This window comes from Calliphora vicina, chromosome 2, assembly GCF_958450345.1.
Source record: "Calliphora vicina chromosome 2, idCalVici1.1, whole genome shotgun sequence".
Taxonomy (NCBI): Eukaryota; Metazoa; Arthropoda; class Insecta; order Diptera; family Calliphoridae; genus Calliphora; species Calliphora vicina.
In genome coordinates, this window is record NC_088781.1 from 6,874,883 (window position 1) to 6,900,138 (window position 25,256).

At 29.5% G+C, this 25,256-nt stretch overlaps 4 protein-coding genes across 5 annotated transcripts; 2 read left to right on the top strand and 2 right to left on the bottom strand.

Annotated features, from left to right (window-relative positions):
• Window positions 1-738: 738 nt before the first annotated feature.
• Window positions 739-2,750, top strand: l(2)10685 (5-methylcytosine rRNA methyltransferase l(2)10685). The gene is made up of 3 exons (XM_065501164.1): window positions 739-1,022; window positions 1,083-1,613; window positions 1,937-2,750. Exons 1-3 carry the CDS (start codon window positions 773-775, stop codon window positions 2,644-2,646), a joined length of 1,491 nt encoding a protein of 496 aa, XP_065357236.1. The 5' UTR covers window positions 739-772; the 3' UTR covers window positions 2,647-2,750.
• Window positions 2,665-4,150, bottom strand: Tfb4 (transcription factor B4). The gene is made up of 6 exons (XM_065501165.1): window positions 4,032-4,150; window positions 3,790-3,970; window positions 3,542-3,737; window positions 3,098-3,479; window positions 3,006-3,042; window positions 2,665-2,815 (listed from the first exon to the last, which is right to left on the bottom strand). Exons 1-6 carry the CDS (start codon window positions 4,057-4,059, stop codon window positions 2,755-2,757), a joined length of 885 nt encoding a protein of 294 aa, XP_065357237.1. The 5' UTR covers window positions 4,060-4,150; the 3' UTR covers window positions 2,665-2,754.
• Window positions 4,151-4,739: 589 nt separating this feature from the next.
• Vps29 (vacuolar protein sorting 29) lies at window positions 4,740-5,671 on the top strand. The gene has a single exon (XM_065501444.1). It carries the CDS (start codon window positions 4,910-4,912, stop codon window positions 5,456-5,458), a length of 549 nt encoding a protein of 182 aa, XP_065357516.1. The 5' UTR covers window positions 4,740-4,909; the 3' UTR covers window positions 5,459-5,671.
• A 1,141-nt stretch (window positions 5,672-6,812) lies between these two features.
• On the bottom strand, window positions 6,813-18,165 carry capt (adenylyl cyclase-associated protein 1). Of its 2 annotated transcripts, none has more exons than XM_065502460.1 (6): window positions 17,730-18,165; window positions 8,717-9,263; window positions 8,460-8,655; window positions 8,026-8,386; window positions 7,444-7,958; window positions 6,813-7,380 (listed from the first exon to the last, which is right to left on the bottom strand). In XM_065502460.1, exons 1-6 carry the CDS (start codon window positions 18,148-18,150, stop codon window positions 7,297-7,299), a joined length of 2,124 nt encoding a protein of 707 aa, XP_065358532.1. In that variant the 5' UTR covers window positions 18,151-18,165; the 3' UTR covers window positions 6,813-7,296. The 2 variants fall into 2 exon arrangements, with proteins under 2 accessions (XP_065358532.1, XP_065358533.1); XM_065502461.1 differs by lacking the exon at window positions 17,730-18,165 and adding an exon at window positions 11,863-12,004.
• Between the last annotated feature and the right edge of the window lie 7,091 nt (window positions 18,166-25,256).

Below are 25,256 nucleotides of genomic sequence, written 5' to 3' on the forward strand. Positions count from 1 at the left end.
TTCATCATTCAAATTATTCCAAAAACTCGTGTATGTTCAGAGCTGTCACAGAATTATATTCTGATCGAAATTGAAATTATTTCAGTATTTTGCTTTTTCACAAGGAGTAAAACGAAAATTTTTCTACATACATGTGTAGTAAATCCTATCAAAACTACAAAATCAATATCAAAGTTATTAACGATTTAAGATATTTGAGTTTTTGTTATTCTAACTCGATTTTTGGTATAAAATATGAGTGATCACAGTTTATTTTGCTTCTGAAGATTTAAAAATGATTGACCTTATTTTCCTTAAAATCGCTGTATTTACGAAGTTATGGACGATTCAAGATATTTGAGTTTTTCATACTAAAAATCGATGTTTGATATAAAATGTGAGTGGTCACAGATTGGCCTTATTTTCCTTAAAATCGCAGTATTTACGAAGTTATGGACGATTTAAAATATTTGAGTTTTTCATACTAAAAATCGATTTTCGGTATAAAATATTAGTGATCACAGATTGACCTTATTTTCGTTAAAATCGCTGTATTTACAAAGTTATTAATGATTTAAGATATTTCAATTTTTTATACTAAAAATAAATTTACTTGAAAATATAAATATATGTACTTTTCCAACTGGGATGTACTCTATAGTCTATTACAATTAAACAAAAACATATGACTGACGCCCGACAGCTGTTCAAACAAAACAAACAGTGCCGGCTTTAAAGAACGTGTAGCGTAATCGAATTTCTTGACATAATAGTAAGAAATTATTTAATAAAAATGTTAAAATCACGCAATTTTTGGTCAATACAACAGCGATGGAAAAGTGGCAAGACACGTTGGTCTATACAACAAAGGAAAAAAACAAATACCGGTAGAGCTCTCGAAAGTTTCGACGATTTCTATGGCTCAGTATTTGGTATAAGGTGGAAGAATATGAGAGCAGCTATGTTGACCGAACACAAATATATGGCCATGGTAAATAATTTTGGTGATACAGAAAAGACTTGCAGTCGTTTGGAAATGGATGGTAAATGAAGATTTAAAATTTGTTATAGAAACTTTTATTTATATGGATGACTTTTTTCAGGTGCTATAAATGTTAAATCATTAGTAAACTTGGCCAAGGAGCGCTTAGAAGGTAAACAAACACTTGGTTTGCACAAAAACATTTACGAATTGGGCGACAAAATGGATTCAATTACCAGAAAACAAAAGGAAAAAGAAATACAGTCTTTGTATCCAGACAATGAAAGTCAACTGCCCGATGACATAGAATATAAAGATGTAAGAGATTTAGATGAAAAGGAACCCGTTGCGGAAGATGATGAACCAAGTGTAAATCCGGTTTTGGTACATGACGTGTGTATCGATGAAAAACGAATGGTAGATCCTGGTGTTAATACGGGCGGTCTTTACGAATTTGTGCCGGCTACAAAAATAAAGGGCATGGAAGACTGGATACCAGAATCAGAACATTATAGATATTACCAAACGACTGCAGATTTCCCTTTGAACATAGAGCCTGAAACTGATTTTATATTTCCCGAACACCTGTCTTTATATACGTATGAAATGGGTAACTGCTCAGAATTTAGGCGACCCAATAAATGTTTAACAGGTAAGGATAATACAAAGTTTATAACTGAAAAAATTAAAACCTAAAAATGGGCTTCAAAATAATTTCTATGCAAAACTAATGTGAATTAAAATTGTTGCGACATTAAGGGGCAGACATTAAAATGTTCACCCAATGATCGGATACCATATGAAAAATTCTGCTTTAATACACGCAGTTTTTAAAGAAGAATTATGTATTATTTTCTCATGTTAATTTTAAAACTTCTTAGCTTTTATTGAAAACGAAAATCAATTAACCTATATGTTTGATATTTATTGGTTATTATTGCATAAATAACATATCTTATAACTTACCATTTTCAGGTGTTCTTTCACATTATTTACTTGATGGTGCTTCCGTTTTGCCACCATTGCTATTAGATGTTAAACTAGGTGAACGTGTACTTGATGCATGTGCTGCTCCGGGTGGTAAATCTTTATTAATGTTACAAACGTTACATCCCGAGCAGTTGGTGTGTAATGATGTAATGGAGTCGCGTGTAAATCGTGTACGAAAAGTTATGAAAGAATATTTATTCGATTATGAGGAACGTTGGGAAGGTCAACGTTTAGTGCTTAACCAATGTGATGCTCGTAATTTAGATGAGTATGGCTCTTATGATAAGATCTTGGTAGATGTACCCTGCACCACAGATCGCCACTCTCTGATGGAAAACGACAATAATATCTTTAAGCCCACTCGCATTAAGGAAAGATTAAGGATACCCGAACTGCAAGCGGGTATTTTGGAGAATTGTTTACGTTTATTGAAACCTGGAGGAAGTTTAGTTTATTCCACATGCTCCTTATCACCCGTACAAAATGATGGCGTTGTTCATATGGCTTTGCAAAAAGTATTTCACGAACACGGCTTAACATGTACTATTAAGGATTTAAGCAACATTGTATCTCTGTTCAGTGATATCTATAAATTTGAATATCCAAAAAGTTTAAAATATGGTCAAATGGTTTTACCATATTTGCCAGCCAACTTTGGACCCATGTATTTTAGTAAAATAACACGAAATGAATGAAATTAAAATCGTGAGCTATTAAGATTATGGTTTTGTTAATTATTGTAGTTTATAAGATTGTCGTTTAGTTTTTTTAATAATAAAAATTAAAGTTAAAAAATCTAGGCTTTAGACTTTTTTCTTCTTTTTGGGTTTTGTAGGCAGTGGACCAGGAACTTTAAAAACAGTACTAAAAATAAATAAAATACAAATATTTTATGTTTACTAAAGAGTTTAAGGACATGAATCAGATAAGTATCGGGCGCTAATATATTTCACTTACTTTTTAAAGAGTAAGGAAAATATATTAGCGCCCGATTTTGGATAAGATATATAAGTTTATCATTCCATTTTAATTTAAATAACTGTTCAATACTTACTGACAGGTTGTACAAATTGGACTAAACTTGCAGAAAACTAAAAAAGAGAAAATATGTTAAATTAATTATTACCACATAACTAAAATGCTTACTTGATAAACACACGGAACAGACATAGCCAATATCTATTAACTCTCGATGACAAAAGCAGGCAGCTCTATAATCTACTTTAGTGGGCGGCGGTAATACTAATTTTTGTCTCATTTGGGGATCCGGTAAAAATACCCATAACAGATACTGTAGCAAACCATCTAACTGGGTCAAGCGTAAATACTGACCACCAGTAATATCGCAGCCCTGCTGCAATAAACTCAAAGATTTGTCGAGGGCGCAAACATCAAGAACTATGCCTAGTTTTTGAGCGGTAAAGAAGACATTCATATAGGTCATGTATTGCGAAGCACATTCGTTGCTGCCCGTCAACACTAAAATGCGAGAATGGATTTTTACTCCAGCAGCACCATTGCGTTGGATCTAAAGGTACAACACAACTTAAATTATACAAAAACAAACTGGCGAAAATAAAATCTACTCACCCTTGATATATAACACAAAGCCATGGACATGCTGCCAGCTAACAGACTTTCGGTGGATTGACTAATCTTGGGAGCATTTGTTATGATGTGACTTAGACGTTGTTTGACTGTTTTCTCCACCAAACTAAATGCCTCATATTGACCATCCACCTGACGCACTTCCAATTGTTTTACGGGCATGGGATATAGAAAATCGCTGGAAAAAATAAACATAAATCTCTGGAATTCATATCCAAATAAAAACTTACGTTGCATGATGATGACAGGATATTACCGCCAATTTATTTTGAGCCTTTTGCATCAAATGCGCATTGCCAAACGCAACTATGGCATCCAGACATTGTGACAAGTTTTCGGGATTCTGGCGCACTATACGTTGTGAGGGATTTGTGTCCACAACTATCACCAACAAACTTACACTATTAAGATCTGTAAATGTTAGAAAATATTTAGTTTTAGGCAGCTTTTAATTAAAATTATAAAAAAATACCTTCAGTTTCCACAACCGGCTTATCCATGTTTTAGTTTGTTTGTGTTGTGCTTCTTCTTGATAAAAAGTAATGTTAATTTAGCGATTGTCTTATAAATTTTATTGTAGATTGTCTATATAAATTCAACGGATTAGTTACTTCAACTTACGTTGTTTTAATTAATAACAATATTGGAAATACTTTGAAAGCTTATATGTATATAGAAATATAATTCTCCAGAGTAAATTATATTCATCATAAAAAGTACAAAATTCAACAAGTGGTTGAATTTTCTTACTTTTTACATAAAATTCAATAGAATTAAACAAATATACAATTTTCAATATTTTTACTAAAATCTTTCGTTAAGTAAACAGTATGGTTACAACCAATTTATGGAAATTTTACGAAATCAAACCCATAATTTTATAAAGCTGCCGCAGTGCTGCCATTCCAATAAACACCAGTTAAGGCAACTTATGAATTTTTTATCGAGTTTGAACCTGTTTAGCGGGATTAAAAATGTTTTAGCTCTTAATAAGAAATCCAGTGATTTTAGTTAGAGAAAAATAAAATACAAAATTGTTTTGTTGGTAATATTGTTTAAACCTTTGAAATCTTCACATTCAAAATATATAAATCATATAACATAATCTATTACATTTTGTCAAACACTCACTTTGGTGTGTTAACACAATTAATCGGATATCATACATTAGTCACATTGAACATACCCTAGTATTTATCATTAGAAAAGAAAAAATAAACGTCAGAGGAAATTGCAATTTTTGCATAAATTTTTATTTTAGAAGCTAAAAATTGGGCGTTTCTAATATTTAGGCATATATTTAATACTTGTTTGCAAAGATTTGAAAAGACATTCCTACACCTCGCCATAATGCTTGTCTTAGTATTGGGTGATTTGCATATACCCCACCGTTGCAGTAGTTTGCCAGCTAAATTTAAGAAACTGCTGGTACCCGGACGTATTCATCATATTTTGGTTACAGGCAATTTATGCACAAAAGAGTCTCATGATTATCTGAAAACGTTGGCCAACGATGTTCACATTGTACGTGGTGACTTTGATGACAATCTCTCGTATCCCGAACAAAAGGTAGTGACTGTTGGTCAGTTTCGCATTGGCCTGTGCCACGGTCATCAGGTGGTGCCGAGAGGAGATCCCGAAGCATTGGCCTTAGTGCAACGCCAGTTGGATGTGGATATTTTAATAACAGGACACACTCATAAATTTGAGGCCTACGAGCATGGCAATAAGTTTTATATAAATCCCGGCTCAGCTACGGGAGCATTCAATCCTTTGGATACCAATGTTGTGCCATCGTTCGTATTGATGGACATACAAAGTTCGACGGTTGTAACTTATGTTTATCAATTAATTGGTGATGAAGTCAAGGTAGAACGTATCGAATATAAGAAAATTTAATTATGTTAAGATTTTGAAATGACAACAAAGCACGAAATGCAGTAATTATTGTGTATGTTAGTACGTACGAAGAGTATTGTTGTTCTTTAAGAATTTCTTGAAATAATGTAAAGATAAGGGAAATAAATGTGCATATGTATAAAATGCATAAATACATATGTTATAAATTAAATATTTTATAAATAAATTAAAAAAATAAACATTAAAAATGCACTTATGAAGATTTGTTTCTTTTTTTTGTATTAACGGTTATAGAGGAGATTTGTTTTAAAACTATCTCGTTGTTGTTTTAACTTGACACTCGTGGTTGTTCATAAGTAATTATTTTGTATTGTTTTTTTAAGGACATTATCGATACGTGTGTTCTTATTATCCTGATTTAAAATCAATGATAATTATAGAACAAAATGTACCAAATTCTTGTTTTTTATACACAAAATGAATGGTCCATAGGTTCTTCAGATGCGATCTGAATGTCCTTTAAATTTCTAAAGAAACGATTCTGCGGTTTAGCTGTTCAGAGAAACATTCCTCACGCCCCCTAAAACTTAATTGTTGACCAATTGGGCACACTAGTTTATTTTAAAAAATACAAAGATTAGTTATATTTAGTTGTATTCAATCATTTAAACGTTGTATTTGTTAAACGTTCACGTTCAGAATAATTTAAAATATAAGGGCGGATTTTTGACTTGAATATCGAAAGTCAAATAATAAGATTTGTTAATCTAAAAATAAATTGAATATAACATTTATCCACTTTTATGTTTTTGTTGTATTGCCATACACAACGTCAGAAAATGTCAGATATTGTTATCAAAACAGCGATAAAATAAATTGGAAAAATTCCGAAAAATCGTTAAAACTTAAAATCTATTTAAATAAAAAAATTTCAAGTCCTCAATCTTCATTAGTACTGGAGAGATTAATTTTTTATGTTTTGTACACAAATATTTTTTCATACGCTGTTTGGTACTTTTGGGATTTTTTGCAAAGACTAACCACCCGATATAGACCGCTTAATGTAGCAAACTAAACAATCGAAGACCCAAAAACAATATTCGTAGATTAATGTTTAATCTTCAAGTCAAAAACTAACTATAAAGCTCGATTTTTTAGTTGTTAGTTAAACGTAGCTGAACATGCAAGTTATTAAAGACTGTAGGCTTTTAAAAGACGTCTATTCAAACAATCGCTTATTATTTAGTTTGTGTTATTACTTACTCTGGAAACTATTTTTTGGTGATTTTGGTTTTGTATATGAACCGATTTTGCAAATGAAATTTATATGCATATACCCTAATCAGAATCGTCACAGGATATACTAATACATACAATATATTCCATCACAAAATTTGTTTTTGAATTTGTTTGTTTATTTTAGTAAACTTATAAAAATAAGCAGTTACAAAAAAGTAAAATTTAATAATACAAATAAAGTGTTGAAAGTGTAATACAAAAATAAAAGGTATAATAAATAAAAGAAAATAAATGAACAGTTAATCAAAACATTATAATTATACAAATAAATATTAAACAATTGTTAATTCAAATGTTTTTTTTTTGTAATTTATTTTATAGAACAAATTTACTTTATATTATTATAGGGTACACATTTTTAAAAGATTTTTTTTATCAAAAGGTTTAATTTCTCAATTGTTTTATGTTGTTGTTAAGTTGTTAATGATGATTATAGTTAGAAATAGCAAATGTTTTTGTTTTGATTGATTGGCATTCATAATTTGGGGGTTGCAGTTAATGATGTTTTTTTTTTTGTTTGTTTTAAGTTAAAAAGATATGCTGGTTTGAAGCAGGCGGATGCCGCCGACTAAAACAGCTTATCCAAGACTGTCAACACAGACAGTTTTTAAAGTCTTGCCGGCAATAGTGGTCTTATATTGTTCGGGCACAGGCAACTCAGTCTGTAAAAAAAAGAATAAGTAATAAGTAATTTCCTTTTAATAAGTAATTTCCTTTTAACATACGTAATCTCCACTGTCTTCAGGCAACATAACATTCATTTCCGATGATTTAGAGCTAACAACTTCAACGCCCAACGACTCCTTGGACAAATACATTTGGCAACCATCGGTTTTGTCAATAATAATGGTGGGCACGAAACCCAATACTTGCATCTGGACCGATTGACAATTGACAAATTCAATTGAGGCCACCACGGAGTCAAACACCAAAGAGCACTTCTTGCAGGAGTCCAACACAACGTTGTTAACCTTGCCCTTTACGGTCAAAACGGAACCTTCACACCTGAACATGTAGACAACATTGTTCATTTCAGCATTATCAACCAACAAACTGTTGTTGTTTTTCTGGTATTCAATAAGCCATTTCTTGCCATCGCGGGCAAAGACTGGATCCTTAACAACGGGACCTGCTGATTGGCTGGTCGAACCGAATTGTGTGGGTGTCTTGAAGGGTGCGGGGCCGGTGCGTAAAGTTGGATTTTTATGGGTTTGCATATCAGCGGTAACTTTTTTCAAGTCTACAAAATAGAACAAAACACAATAATGAACAATACTTTTACATTTTTAACGATTTCAAGAACTTACTTTTAGTTATATTTTCGCCTTGATTGATTTCCGCAAACAAAGCACTACGTTCATCGGGTCCCTCACCCAAATTCATGTTGGACATATCGAATGTTGGTGGTGGGGGTGGAGGAGGACAACCACCCATGGGTGGTGGTGGTGGGGCAGCACCACTTGCTGGTGCAGCTCCCTTACCAGACCATACTAAACCAGTGGTATGATATTGTTTGATGTATTGTTGCAATTCGGTCAAAGTCTGTACCCAGGCACGGGCCCATTCCACATGTTTGGTGTCTTTTTCCTTCCATTCCTTCAATACACGGTTGGTATAGAACTGACCGGCGTCATTCATTTCCTTAACATGGGGTCCAGGTGTAGGGGACTAAAATGCAAAAGACCGTTAAATGTTAATTACTTTATTTTGACATAGATATCCAGGCGATAGATAAACTTACCACACACACCCAACCCAAAGCAGGGATACTTTCACTAATTGCTGACAAATGATTGAAAAATTGAGAAGCACGATTCTTTTCACGGAAGTCTTGTATGGCTGTAATTTGATCCGATGTGGGTTTCAACAATTCCATTTGCTTGCTTTGATTGGGTTGAGAACATTGGGTGGCCAAAGTCACATACTGAAGTTGGGCACTAAAAAAAAAACAAAATACATTTAATAGGACTACAATTAATGCATATTCAGTACACTTACTCAAAAGCCTTTTTAACAAAATCGGCATGTTTGGCCACATCACCGCCAATTTTAGCCGACAAGGCTAAATATTGGCTCAAAGGACCGGCCATAATATCTTGAAAACCCAAAACGCTCATATTGAGTTCTAGTGGTGGAGGTGGTGGCGGTAAAGATGAAAAATCGTCTAATACAGTAGGAATATCTTCCAGACTATTGTCTCTTGGCAGCTGATTGTGTTGATTATGTACTAAGCTATCACTGCGACTGCTCAGACTATGACGTTCGTTGATCTTGCCCAGTGACTCTTCAATACGTTCAATACGCTGATTAAGCTTTACCGTTTGCTCGGATACCGACAAATTTTCAACGGGCACTGGCGGCAGCTCAGTTGTCTCTAAATCGAAACTAGCACGCTTCTTCTCCAATACACTATCGAATGTACGATTGGCTATTTCCAATTCACGAGCACTAATAGAGCGTTCCAAACGTTCTACAAGTTTCTCAAGGCGATTAACCAAATGTTCAAGATTATCCGCAACGGAAGATTTCAAATCAGGATCACAATCTATAGACATAAACAAAATTAACATTAGTATGGTTTTATTAAAAGAAAATAAAACGATAAATACATAGATTACTGTAGTACATTTAATCATAGTCATAATTCAAAAATAAAATCAACAAGGTTTATAGAAAAAGTGCAGTTGCAAAAGTATTAAATAAAGGTAATATGTAACAACACATGCTAACTGATCTGATATAATGTAATTATAATAAAAACGAAGAATATATCCATGATAGTAGGATGATAAAAACATATTAGATTTATTTAGGGATAGTGTGAAAAAAGTAACAAAATTTTTATCTTTTTTTTATAGAGAAATTTGTAGGTATTTTAAAATTAAAATTATTAAGAAATGTAGATATGTTTTGATAAGTTGACTCCTCATAATTAACAATTAAACAAATAACGTGATATGATGGGTAACTGCAATTTGTATGTCTGTTACAGAATGTCAACTATAACCATCAGGATATTAAATTGTTGTTTTATGAAACAGTACACAATTATACTTAAATCAAAATTTTCCTAAATGTGCTCTACTAACTAACCCCCGTATTCATAAACAAATTTTAAATTTAAACATTTTAAAATCAAACTTTGTATGGAAATTTAGCTTTTAAATATTGTTTAAATTTAAAATTTTAAGAAAGCTCTTTATTTATTATTTATATTCTTTTCTGTAATCCTTCCATTATATATTTTCCTCAAAATGTTTGATCTAAGTTCTGGAACTTTGAATGGGTCGCGTACTTTCATCATAAATTTGACTTTTCTGCAATTCAAATAGTTAATTGAGGCTATCTGCGCAAAAACTATTTACTTAGGCCGGGTAACTTATCAAAATATTAAACATAGTTAAGGCATAATCAATGTTTAAATAAATTTTTTTCATCTAAAATAAATTAAACATTGATTAAGCTTTAAACATTGTTTAAAATTCTGATAAGTTAACCGGTCTTAGTGGTATATTCAACTTACATTACTTTTGCTACATTACTTTGTTATATTATGCTCTATGCAAACCCGTTTTTACCAGCTACGTCTGCTTCTGAATACCACTTTTGTATTGATAGTTGGTAATGTAAGGACTAATGTGTGTAACACCAGCAACCAAAAAAATTGTGGGTTACACCAATTTTGCCCTGATCTCCTCAATTGTTACTTTGAAGAAGTTAAAACAGGCCAAAAGATTATTTTACAATTTGTATATTTTTTGATGATTTTTTTATGTTTTGAAAAACAATTTTTAGTTTTCATGTGCTGAATTCCCAATTATTGATAAATTCACAGGAAATTCAAGCAAGTTCTTATGCGCATTTTACTGGTTGCTTAGACCACATCATCAGGAAACCTTTTCCCAAAAGGCTTTAGAAAATCTAAAGATATTATACAAATATAACTATAGAGTGAATGAGAATTACAGACACTCAAGCCTTATTAGTAAAAAATATAAAAGCTTAAACAAAACACCAACAATAAACAGTGATTTTATCTTTTCTTACATTCCCTACTACAATTTAATTAACATAGTTTTTATTTTAATAACGCGTTTAGATTTGTCTATATTTTTTTGCCTAAATGTTATGGATGTGAAGTCTTTGTAAAGGGTTTCACAGATCACCCGTGACTGGTTTTATACTGTCATTTTATTTTTATTTAATTTGGATTGACAAATTCATCATGGAAAGGAATACACCTCAACAACGTCTCTAAATTATTCATCGTTCTGTGAGAAAAGTTTTTTGTCCACTTCGAGCAACAGTGGCTATATTGAGAAATCATTTTGGTGAGCAGCTACTTTCGCGTTTTAAACAGTCTTTATCGATAAGCCAGCTACGATTTAAGATTTGGAAACCAATCTTACTCTACGAGAAAGTTAGATGACGACAGCTTATGGAAAAAATCTACTAGAATAAAAATATTCAGTATGTTCCTTTGCCTTCCTTTGCTTTACTATTTTTGAATATGCTGTTTACTATTTGTTTTTATATTTTCCAAAGCTAGTAAAAACTAGCAAGCAAATTAATAAATGTATTATTTGATTGAATGCAGACGGTTCACTTTTCACTATTTTATATAAATATATTTATTTTTTGTTTTATTTTTATTAATATTTTATCGTTAAAATTGTTAAATAATATCAAGTAGTAATTGTAATACTACAATCAATATTTCAATTGTATTACAATCAATATCTCACGTTGAAAATTTAAATGTTTATTGGGATACCTATCACATTCAACTTTCTTATTCAAATTTTGGACAATAGCCACCATGAAAACGAAAAACAAAAAAAAACCTAATAAAACAAAATGACGATTGTAACAATTTCTTACGCCCACATACAAAATTTTCATTCAAAATTAGAACGCAGCACTTTTTTCACAAAACAAACAAATTTTCTAAGAAACACATAAATATTTAGACAAAGATTGAAAATTATTAAGAGATAGATGGATGATGTTAAAAGAAAACAATTTTTTTAAAAATTAATTTTATTAAATTATGTATTGGTTACAGAAACGTCTAGGGTACAACATTTGTACACAAATATAATATAAATTCCACGAATCAGTTGATTAATTTTTATTAAGTTTACCTGGATTTTGACAGTTTTTTATATCGTTTATAATTAAAGTACGGCCATAACATGAACTAAGTGTTTGACCCATTAACTTTAAATGACCCTAGAACCAGCAAAACGTTCTATGGCCAATATATTTGAAATTAAATTATTTTTTTTTTGTTTATTGAAACACAAATTCACTATAATTTTAATTAATTAAGAAAGAGTATGTAGTGGGTACTTTTTAAAAGTTGTAAGTTGAAAAATATTTAAAAAATCTCGTCCATAATATGTTAACGCTACGGCTGATTCATTATTATTGTGTATATGTATAGTTTTACACAGAATACAAAAATAATAATTGTATATTTTATAAATAAGTATGTACAAATGTATTTACTTTATATATAAGTTGTTTGTACATTGTTATTGTTATTTTTTTTAAATATTTTTCTGTGTGCTTTGCGGCACTTGCCAGTCTGTTCGTCATTCAGTCACAGCCAGTAATAATTATGGGTAAAAATACAAGTACATCTACAATAATGTACATGATTATAACATTTTTTTTTTATTGTATTATTTCTTTTTTTGGTAGTAATACTGTTGACAAAAATAACAACAAACAGTAGAAGAAAAAAACACCGATAAATAATTCATAAACAAAAAATAATACTCTAGTATATTCTGGCTTAATTATGATTGTGTCTGTGTGTAAGGTTTATGTATATGCGCCGGTAGTTAAAGTTTTTCGAAATACATTATTATAAATCATATTGGAAGAGATTAGTTAAAAGTTTTACAAAGAAACTTTAGTTATCGATATTGTGTCATCACCACAATTACTTTATATGATAATAGAACGAACAATCACTTGATTCTTATTTAAAAACTTATAAAAAATATGAGATTTTGAATTAGATACTAAAAAAATATTACGTTTATTTTCAACAAATGTTGTTTTCAACTAAATAACGTAGATAGTTTTAAAATGTTATGTTGCTAAAAGTGTCGAGCGAGAAAAAAAGCTTTTCTAAAAGCTGTTTTAAAAATAAATTTAATTTGTTCTGGAAATGTATTTTTTTTTTTGTTTCGGCCACAACTGTTTTTGTTTTTTTGTTTTAGCAAATTTTGACAATAGCCTTGATAATGAAATGATTGTTAATACAAATAAAGGGAAATTGTCTAATTATAGAGTTAATTGTGGAATCAAGTAATTTTGCAATTCCCTTAACATTTTAAATTCTATTTTTCTAAAATAAATTTACATTAAAAAACGTTGTTTTAAAGAGTGGAACAATAAGCGAAATACATAATAACATTAATTATAAATAAATAAAAAATTATTCTTAAATTTTTTTATAAAAAGTTTTATTTACAAAAAAAAAAAATAATTTTTAGGCGTTTTTCTTCCTTATCGGCTGAATTAATTGCAACTCGTGAGGCATTATCTGCTGCTGCAGCTGATGGACTTGAACGGGTTGTTGTCTTCACAGATAGTCGTAAAATGGCCCTTCAAAATATGGGGTTTCTTTGGAGGTGGATTACACGACTTGTTTGGCATTAAGATTGATAAGGAATGAGTTACAGGATGAGTTACTTAGGAATTACAACGAGAAATATTTCCAAGATTTAATTGAATTAAAGAATGCAAAATGGCTCCGTTACTTTGATTGTACTACAAGTATTTTTTTCCAAATTATTTGGAACACAACCCCTCACGTACACGAAGTAATCTGTGCAAGTAGGCGTTTCCCAACGTCTTCCAAAGTTTATTTACGGAGTCACACAGAATCAATGATGATTCCTATCATCGCATAGAATAAATCGCTAGTGGGATAAACTGGCAATTTGTTTGTTGCCAATATGACTTATACTCAAAAACAAAAAAAAAAAAAAATAGTGGTATTCGTTTGGACTACTCTGGATGCCGACTGGTTAGCAAGCCAATAGTGCAATATTTTGTGAACTGGCAGATCTAAACCTTGTTTTATTTGGAAGTTCAGGCTGTAGGCAATATATTCGACGTTCACTCTCTGTGAAAACAGTTGAAATATTTAGTGGTACTGCTTTAATCTTGTTCGCAACAGTACATGATTTAGTAAACAAATTCGGGTTAAAAAATATTTTGCCCGAAATTGACCCATTGTTGGGTTTTTTGTGGAAAAACGTTTTGGAAGTAAACAATTTTGAAAAAAAAAAAAATTTGTTGAAAAATTATTTTTTTTCGACCATTGACTCACTTTCGGATCAAATTTCTATGGCGTTATCAACGTCGTTGGAAAGGTCTTCAAAATTTTCAATAAAACTATAAAAACATTTAATGTTGAAACACCCTGTGTTATTATGTGTTAGTGAGAAAAATGTTTAAATTTATTAAATAACAAATAAATACAATTGCCGATAAGATAAAAACAAATTTAAACTTTGATGTGACTACAGCAAAAAAAAAACATGCAAATAATTGAAAATGAGTCATAACAATAAAAAGTGAGATTTAAAGTGAATAATTAACGGCAACAACGGTGATGACTACATTTTCAATACTAAAATAATAAAAAAAAAAATCCAAACACTTGAATGAATAAGTAAATGACCCAAATTGCAAATCATATTCGAGTGAATGAATGTTTGAACTGTAACAAGTATTTAAATTTAAAGTCATAATTTCTGACTATCTGTCTATCGAATCTATTATCTTATGATGACTAGTTTGTTCAAACAATATATATTTTTATCATAAAATTTATTTCTAATTTAAACTAATTAAGTTTTAATATATGTATAAAACAAAGTAAAATTTATATTAAATTATAACGGGAACAAAATTAAATCCAAATAAAATCTTTTTTTTTCTAAATAAAAAAAAAGTAATCAGAAACATTATTAAACAAACGAAAATTAAATGATAAATTAAAAACATTCATAAAGAATGAAACATTTTAAAGATAAAATAATCACCTCCCCCGCGTTCATATTGTGCTGATGTTATTGTTGACGTTGTATCTGCGGCGTTAGCTATTAATAATGGTTCAAAACGTGCATTGTGTTTGACGGCAGCTTGTGCTGCACATAGTAAATCTTTATAAATACGTTGACGTTTTAATTCTAGCTCATCGCGTCCAACAGGTGTAACCGGTGGTTCAATACAACCTCTACAAATTCATGTTAATTGTATTTAGTCTGAGATTTTGTTTGAATATTAATAAAAAAAAACCAACTAATAAAGAGGATTTTGAAAAAGAAGTAAATAAAAAAAACATGTAAAAATTTCAACTGCCCTTTCTGATGTAGATTTATCAGAACAAAATTAGCAGATTGTCGATAGTATTGAAAATCTTAAGACATTTCTTCATTACTGCTGATTTTTGAACAAATCTTATGATTTTATATAGATGTGTAAAGAAAAATTCAGCCAAGACTTGAAACAATTATTTTTTTATCAGAACAAATTATTGAAAGCGTGAACATTTTATGCGTTTTTTTAAAGCTATTTCCTCAAATATTTCCAAGAATGATTTTGAGAATGGGTTTATTTCAGATAAAGTATTATCTTTCGACCTCAGGAAATATTTTTTCAAAGCTCATCAAGATCCAACATTTGAACGAAAAATTTGAAAGTTTGTTAGACCTCTGCAATTTTATAAAATTTTCGGCCTCTCGACCAAATTATTGTAAAAACTGCAGAATCAAAATTCTGCCACAACTAATGTAATCAAGTAAGAGAGCTACAAATGCTGTTTTAATTTTTGATGAAAGCATATATTTTTGTGAAAATCATTGAGCGCAAAAATTTTGAGATGAAAAAAAAAATCGCGTAAAAAAATAATTGTTCTCGTTTTTGTACTTCCCAATTGTATGTCTTTGAAAAGGTCTTTTTAGATAAAAAATAATTCAAAAATCGAGGTAGTCATGTTTTCTTTACTTATATCTCAGCCATTTGTGGGTCAATTTTCCCAAAAAAAAATGTTTTTGATTTTGACCCATTGTAGGTCCGAATTACTATGGCGTTTATACGTCGCTGGAAAGGTCTTTGTAATTTCTATTATTAGTTATCCATATTGTCTATATTAATGTCTCAGTAATCCAGATATAGAACAAACATTAGGTCTGTTCATTTACTTTCCCAGTAAATACTTGCAACGAGAGAATAAAATCAAAATTTACAAAATTACTCTCTTAAATTCTCAAAAATAGTAAAAAGTAAATGAACGCTTTTCCAGTAGCAATTGTTTTATACACACAATTTTCTTATTTTATTCTTTTTAAAATGTAGAAATACTCACATTTTCTTTAATTTTATTGAAAATTCTTTTGTTTTGACATTTTTTCACCACAAAAATAAAATTTTAAATAAACAATAACACAAAACATATAAAATATAAGCTGCTAACTATAACGAGTTCAAAATAGAACTTGTAATAGTTTGCAACGAGAGAACACTCTCTAAAATTTATACGCTCTTGATTTTTTCTCTACTTGCAAGTTTTTGAGTTAATGAACGCTTTTCCAGTAACAATTGTTACTAACTAGTAACAACTTTTAGTTATTGAACATAGCTATTATTAAAAATTTTTATTTTAAAAATGTTAATTTTTTTATCAAATGTACATGGAAATGTCTATGTTTATTCATAGCCATTTTTTAGACAAAAATTATTAGAAATATATTCATGTCTCTCTTGGGATGTCTGGGATATGGCATTATATCTTCTTAGCAATGTAATTTAGTATAAATTACGTATAAAGATATTAAACATTTTAAATTATTAAAATATTTACTACAAAATATTTTCCATTTTTATAAGAATTGAGTTGCAAACTACAAGAATTGATTCATGTCTTTAGCAAACATTTAAAATTAATCGGTAGTACATTGAGAATAAATAAGAACACAATCAAAATTAATATTCAAACAGAGGAGAGGGTTGGATACATAGAAAAAAAGAAACATAATTTATATTACACATCATTAATCCGTTCATCGTTAAACCATTCGGGCAAACCATGAGCATATGCTAATGTTTCGGTACCAACATCATCATTATCAATATCACGTTCCAAATAGGGAGCACACATGCTTTCCCGCTTTGGTGGTGGCACTGAATCAGAGAAAACATCATCTTCATCGTCGCCAACGGACGATGTTATGGGCACCAGAATTGATAACAAAGGATCAGGTTCAATTATCTCGGTGTGTACACTAATGTTGACACGTTTCTTAATCGATGTATGTGTTGAATTATGACGTGAAAGACACGATTTAGGTTTTCCATTGTTGTATGTGTTAGTATTTGTATTTGCCTCACATCGACTGGTAGATTGAGTTGTAGTCGTTGATGGAGATTCAGCTCTATCGTTTGTCTGACTAGAATTATTTTCATCGTTTGTATGGGTTTCAGGAGAGCGTGTTGGCGTGACAGCCTCATTTGTTATCGTTTCTACTTCATCGCTATTGTTTTGTAAGCAATCATTTGAATTTGTCAATATTTTACAACAAATAATTTCCGCATCATTTGGTAGCGATACATTGTCAACGTCAACTGCAAAGTTAAACAAGCATTGGTAATTGCTTGGAAAATATTACATACAGAATTTGAATCAAGAGATCAAAAGAAAATCAAATCAAGACAACATAAATTAAAAAAAAACTACAGTGGAAATGTCTAAAAGATTTACAAGGTCATATAAATGCTCTGGTATAAAATTAAATTTAAAGACCTTGCAATCTAATGTATGTTTTAAACAGATCTTCTTAAACATTTCTTTTAAAAACATTTACTACTAATCTTAATGTTTGCCAATTTTTCAATTAAAGTACACATATACAATTTAGAAGAAAAAGACGAAAAGATAAAAAATATTGTGAAATTATATACAAATATTAAAAAAAAAAAACAATACCAGTTGTTTCCGCTGTCCTAGTAATAACGGCCACAGATGCTGCTTCCTCTTTTTCAATCGCTGTCGTAGTCGTTGTTGTTGTTGTTTGTGCATTAACGGTTTCCGTTTCCTTTAGGGATTTTTCAATTGCTTCCGTTGCAATAGCTGTCGTTACATTTTCATTTTCACTTAATTTATCTATTTCTTTATTGACACATTCTACTACTGTGTCAATACCGTTTTGTTGTTGTTCGTTATTTGAAACATTATCTGTCGTGGTTTTACCATTTTCTATGGTAATCGTTGGTATTATAAGCTTTTTATTATCACTTTTTGTCGATGCATCATTTAGCTGACTTATTTCTTGTTCTTTCGCGTTATCTTCGTTTAGTTTTTTCGATTTTTTGGAATTTTTAGGATTTGCGCGACAACACGAAAACATTTTTTTTATTTGGTTTATTGTTGTTTAACTTTAACTACTTTAATATATTATAAGACTGTAAAAGATTTCGTTTCTCTTTATCTATATTTGATAGGAAAAAAATAATTAATATAAGAGGTTTGTATGTGGCTATGTTACAAAAGAGGAAAGGAAAAGAAAAGACAAACTCCCTTCGTTCTATCCATTCATTAGAATTTTGTTGAGATTATTTTGTATGACACTTTAACACACTCAAAAAAGTCTTTGAGCTGAGAAATTATTAAAAATTATATATTATTAACATGCGAAACTGTAATCAGGTCAATTTTTATAATCAAAGTGTGAGGTAAGGGTGTGTAGATTTGCTTTTATAAAGTGAAACGCTATCAAATACATTGCTTGCGCTTCAACATAAACTAACAAATTCATTATGTGTTAATGAAAACCTTTTCGTCAACATTCAAAAAGTGCAACCATTCAAAATGTTTTAATTAATTAATTTAATACTTTCAAGTGTTCTAGATGCCTATTTCACTGAATTTTTGCCACAAGCTGAAAGAAAAGTCAATATGCAAAATAAAAAGAAAGAAAAGAGATCAATCACTTGATAGTAGGGTGACTCTACAGCATTTTGACACCAATTTGGACATATGGAATATAATTGAGGAGAACAGCTAGTCCTACTATTATTGATTTAATACGGAGGACCCAATTTAAGATTTTTAAGTCTATGGCGGGTGCTCCATGGTACTTAAGGAATAAGAACATCCATAGACTTATAAGTCTATTTTTTTTTATCCAATCATGAAATGTTTGGTATTGAAAACGGTCAAAATTGGTCAAGTATAACCAGAGTTATGGGACAAAATATTTTCAAAAAAATTGTTATTTTCTTCAAATATATTGCAAATAATTCCATGGAATTTTCCACACATTATTCCTGTGAGGACAAGCATGAAAACGGTAAGAATCGGTTTGTATTTGAAAATTATGGTAACACTTTATTGTAATTAATAAAAATAATAAAATGGTTTCTAGCCTCAAATGTACTTAAAAATAAGAAATACTGATGTTTAAAATGTTTATTTATTTAATTAGCTGTAATTTTTTTATATTTATGGCGTTTTGCGACATCATTCTCTTTTGCTAACATTTGCAAAATGAACTTTTACTTGCATGTGTAAACATTCGAGCAATTTGTAGAGATTTCGATGTATTTCGACATATTCGATAAAAATACATATTCTCAACTTTCAACAATATACTTGCATATGTAAATACAGGGTAACTAAAATATAAACAAGTACTGCTGAGTTCGTACAATATTTTAAACCTTACATTACTTTAAAACACTGACTAGACAAAGAATAATCACATACAACAGTACTGTAAGTTTAACAAAGATTAACGGTTTTCTTTAAACAACTAACAACTTTAGTGTACGAGTGAGTACAATGTTTTTTTCTTTCTAACATACAATGAAACTCAAACAACCATGACTTGAAGTTTTAAATTTTAAACAAATATGTATGTATGTACTACATATGAATAAATTAAATGAAATTCTAGTAAGAATATTGGCGAAAGAAAAAAAAAACACTTTAATGTTTGACCAAATTAACTATTTCCGCATTAAATATTCACTTGTTTGGTTACATACTTTTTATATATAGATAGATAAACGTATAGATAAAAATTGCATTATATTTTTCTTCTTGTTCCTAAGACTAATACATTTTCGTTGTTTGCTGTTTTTTTTTTTTTAATTTATTAACATTAATAGGCAATATTTTTTAGAAAATCTTTAACTACACTTTAAATATTTAATTAAATATGTAATTGTAAAGTTTTAAACCCAAACACATCCACATTATTGATATTAAAAACAAAATTACAAATGTATATAGAAAATTCACAGCATTGAAGTCAAGTGGTTGAAGTATAACTGAATGATACTACCAGTTACATTTTTATTAAATACATAAACATATGTATGTATATGTACGAGTATTTTGTATATTCGGCACTTGACTCACACAATACAGAGAAAGCAAACAACATCCTTGATAGGATACAATTCTCACTGTGCGAACAAAATGTAATACATACATACATACATATGCATGAGTAAGGATATGTATGCTTGTACATGAAACTAGGTCAAGCCGGGACAACAAACGAAACAGAAAATAATGTGGAAAAGTTATAAAAAAAAAAAGAACCGGGTGAAAATAAAACGAAGAAATAAAGTTGAATCAAAAAATTCAAACATACATAATTGTTAAATTTCACGTGGTAGAAGACGGAAACTGAACTCTATAAAGAATAACACGCCCAAAAGTTGTTATTAATACAAATTTAATTGTATAAAGTTTTTGTATGTTACTACACTTTATCAGTTTTAAATAAATTCATAAATTCATCTGTGTTTCCCAGTTTTTCGACATAATTCAGCATGTTCCGGAAAAATGAATATACATTTTTAGAAAAATATTACTCATACCACTAGTTGTCCACTTAACTCACTACCGATGCTCTGTTTGTAGATAAATTTAATTAAACTATTGAAATAGTCATGTCCGTCTGTCTGTTGAAATCATCGTACCAAAGCCCCCAAATAACTAACAATTATGATTGTTATGCCACTATAGCGGAACAGTTGCAAATTTATATTCGGGAAAATCGGATCACAAATGGCTGAGATATAAGCAAAAAAAAACCTTGACTACCTTAGTATGTATAGACATTTCAAAGATCTTTCCAACGTGTATATATAACGTCAAAAGTGTGAAAAATATTTTTGAGTCCCATACTTTTTTACCAAAAAATTAATTTTTTACCAATAATACCCTACACTAAGTAACATTTTTCTTTTAAAAATTCAATAATTTATATTCGTGAGTGAAGTGGGCCTTATATGGGAGCTATGACCAATTATTGGCCGATCAACATGAAATTAGGTCGTAGTTTATGTCTAAATGAAAGTTATTTATGTTGAATTTTATGTGTATACCAACATTTTTATGAGATTTATGAACGTTTGTGATTTACGAAAGCGGGTCTTTTATGGGAGCAATGACTAATTATGGACCGAACATAATACAATTTGGTGACATTAATTCGGTATACATAAAACTTATTTTGAGCAAAACTTGTGTAGATATCTATATAAATTAAACATTTATGACCGATAAAGTCCAATTTCAGGAGGACATTTGTATGGGGGCTAGGTTAAATAATGGACCGATTTCAGAGAGTTTCAATAGACGTCGTCTTTATGCCAAAAAAATGTTATCGAAACATTTTATTTTGCGATCCTGGTTGACTATTCGTAGGAAATGCGAAATACGATTCTTCCAGTCGGTAAAGACGAAAATAACTCTCAAACTTGGTTTTTAGTCCGCCCATTTTTTTAAGTTTTACTTTGAGGTGTAATTTAATTTTGTCAACTATTAAGGCAAAGTGATCGAGCCTAATATTCCATAAGAAAGATATACAAAAAAATTATCACTTAAAGGTTGAGACTAGTTCACATACATTCGAAACTTCAATGAAAGTTGGCAGTAATAAAATCACACGATTATAGTAACAAATATTTAATACATAATTGACCCTATCGTGAATAACATTTGAAATTTATGTTACCATGAAATATCCATTTCCCTCGATTGTTGGTGGGAAAAAAATTTGGTAACATTTTTTGGTGAAAAACTAAATTTTCATAAAAAACAAATTCAGATTAAAAAATATTGCCCCTTTTATGGAGTTATAAAAGGTCATTGGAAAGATCTTTGAAATTTCTATCATTAGATATCCATATTGTCTATGTTAATAACTTACGAATCCATATATAGATACAAAAATCTATGTAGTCGTGTTATTTGCTAATATCTCAGCCGATATGTATCAATCTAAAATATCTATGTAAGTTATTTGAGGGCTTAGGAAAGCGATTCCAATTCAGAATTATTTTTATTATTTTAACTTTATTATTCAAGTTAAGAAAATTATTCTTCTTACGCTACTAAGTAACATCATAAATATTAAAAGTAACTACAGTTTTGCAGTAATTTTGAAGTAGTAGTTTGGTTTTTTTCATTAATACTAACATTGTTTTTTTAAATTGAAACTTTAATTTTACCTCTTAAATATGGCATCTTAAGATCTGGCAATATAAAATGGATCTGTAGCTATTCAAATATTACATTCTTTTTTTAAATTCAAACAAATTTTAACATTTTTCAAAGCCTCTGAACTTGAAAATATAATTTGTTTCTATTTTTTTCATTTAAAATAACAATAAAATACAAAAACACTCTAGCATGCACAGTTTTTTTACACACGCGTTCACACTTGATGATTTATGCAATTTCTCTTTTATTTATTTGTCTATGCAATTTAATAAAGAAAATCTTTTTCAAACACTCAAAATATTTTTTTATTTTCAAAAAAAAACTGCACAATAATAAAAGAAAATATTTACGACTAGTTGCGCATTTTTGGAAATGTCCAACAATAGACATTTAACAAACAACTGCATATAAATTTAACAAGTTTAGTTGGAATGACCTAACCGCAAGAGTTGGACATACATATGTATGTATTGTATGTAAGAGAACACAAGCAATGCAATGCAGGAGGATACAATTTTCGAATTTTGCAAAAATAACCGTGAACAATAAATATTGTTTAACAACACAAATATTTTTGCTGGTATAACTGGAAATTGAATTTATACAATTCATATTAACAATAAATAAATAGCTCTATATAGCAAAAAAAAACACACACACATACTCGAAATATAGATAAATATTTTTAGTTGTTTTGAATGAAATAAATATTTGTTTATTTGCATTTATTAACTGGCATGTGTAGACGATTTCAATTCATATTCTAATTCTGATACAAAGTTATTTATGTCAATTTTGAGGCGTGAATTTTTATTGAGTTTTTTAACTAAAGTTTGTGATTTTTTAAAGGTAACAAAACAACAGTTAATTTTACTAAAATCTTTTGGAAAAGCTACAGAATATTGGACTTTATAGTTCAAATGAACCTACATAATTCACAACATTAATGTATGGTTAAACACATATTTTTTTATGTTTTTTTTTATTAAAAATTTGCAAATTTTATTACAAACATCACTTGGTCAAATTACATGATGCTTATTATTGTATGTATGTATTATGTATTATGTACATGTAAAGTGCCTGTTTATTAATTTCATTATAATTTAATATGTACATTATTGAACACTTCATTCACATTACAAATGTAATAAGAAACTTTGTAAACCCAACTGTTGTGGTCGGGGGTAAAAAGCAAAAACAAAAATGTTTATTTAACAAGCAGCGCCTATTATATTGTTGTAGAAAATAAAACTTGTTTGATACAAACGTTAAAAATGAAATGAAGCACAAGTATATTTTGAAATAAATGGAAAAAGCATGTATTTCTGTATTTTTGTATTCGCACATTAGATATCAAGCAAAGATGCTGCTGCTGACAGAGATCGTAATGATGATGATAGTGGGGTTTCGCAGATACACATACATCTATATATACTCTCTCCAATTCATAAATGCTCATGCCGGCATTAGAGTAGGAAGAGTTGGGCGTTGTGAGTGAGTATATTAAGACCGGCTGGATTGTACTGTATTGTAGGTGAGAAGAGAAAGTGTTAAAGTTGAAATTGACATGTGTAATGAAGATTACAACAATAAATCATTTTTTCATCACATAATGTTGTTAAGGCATCGTAATAAGACTTGTTACCTTTATGAAAGGGTATTTTAAAGAAAAACGAATGACACATATTTGCTAAATATACACATATCTATCTATGTAATGTACGAACAAAAATATATAAACGAAAAGGAGTTTGCGCCTTACAAATTTCTCTCTTAACATTAAGGAACAGAAAAACCTATAAATGAAACAAGTGCAATCTTTAAATTTGAGTTCAGTTCATTTTTTTTTCATTTACTTTGCAACTTCTAAAAGTTTCAAACTTTTATACAACTGCAAAGTTAGAAAAGTAATAAAAGAAGTCTAAGGGTTTCTTAATATAAGTTAAATTTATCAATTTTGATATATTTTAAAGGTTTTGTGAAAATCATCAAAGTTACTTTAAGATAAAAATTGAAAACAACTTTTGTTGAAATAAAAATTTTAGGTTAAGAATGGATGAAAAAAATCAGATTAATTTTTTTTTCGATTTTGACCCATTGTCAGTTGGAATTTCTACATACATCATTGTCAAGGTCTTTGAAATGTCTATCATTAGATCATATAATATAATTATATCTTGTCTATGTTAATGAATTAGTAATTCATATATAGACCGAACATTAATAATAAATCTAGGTAGTCGTGGTTTTTTACTTATATCTGACATTTGTGAACCTAACCAGGTCTGTAGCGGATATATTAATGTATCAATCATGTATGTATGGTATTTCGGGGATTCGTAAATTCAACATAAAGACGGTAAGAGCTACATCGACTCCGCTATTTATATAACCATCCAGAATATATATACTTTACGGAATCATAAACTTATATATACCCTTACCACCAATGGTGAAGAGAATAATAAGGTACGCAGAAGATAATATCCACAAACTAGTTAAAATTTTAACTGGGATTTGAAATATTTATAATTAATTTTTTATAATTTTAAATGTTTTTATATTTTTTTAAACTATTTGTTTAATTATTTTTCTCCCCGTTTTTAAAATATAAAAATAAATATTATTTTTTATTATAATATTTAATTCATCAAATATCACTTTATTTAGAAAATTTCTTTTAATTTAAGAAAAAAAACATGAGTTTTTCTTAAAACAAAAAAAATATTTTAGCGCAAACGCTAAAACCACACCTAACAAACGCAAATAAAACCGCGTAATCGAGCGTAAAATATACGTACGTATGTATGAATGAACGTTTAAAAAAATACTAAATATTTTTAGTTGCCAAAAAACTAAAATTTTCACATTTTGTTGAAAAATAAAACAAATCATCCGAAATGTTTATAATAAATAAACGGCAGGCAGTTAGCCACATACACATTCAAACATGCCAACACTCACTATCCAACCATACGTAATACAGGAAAA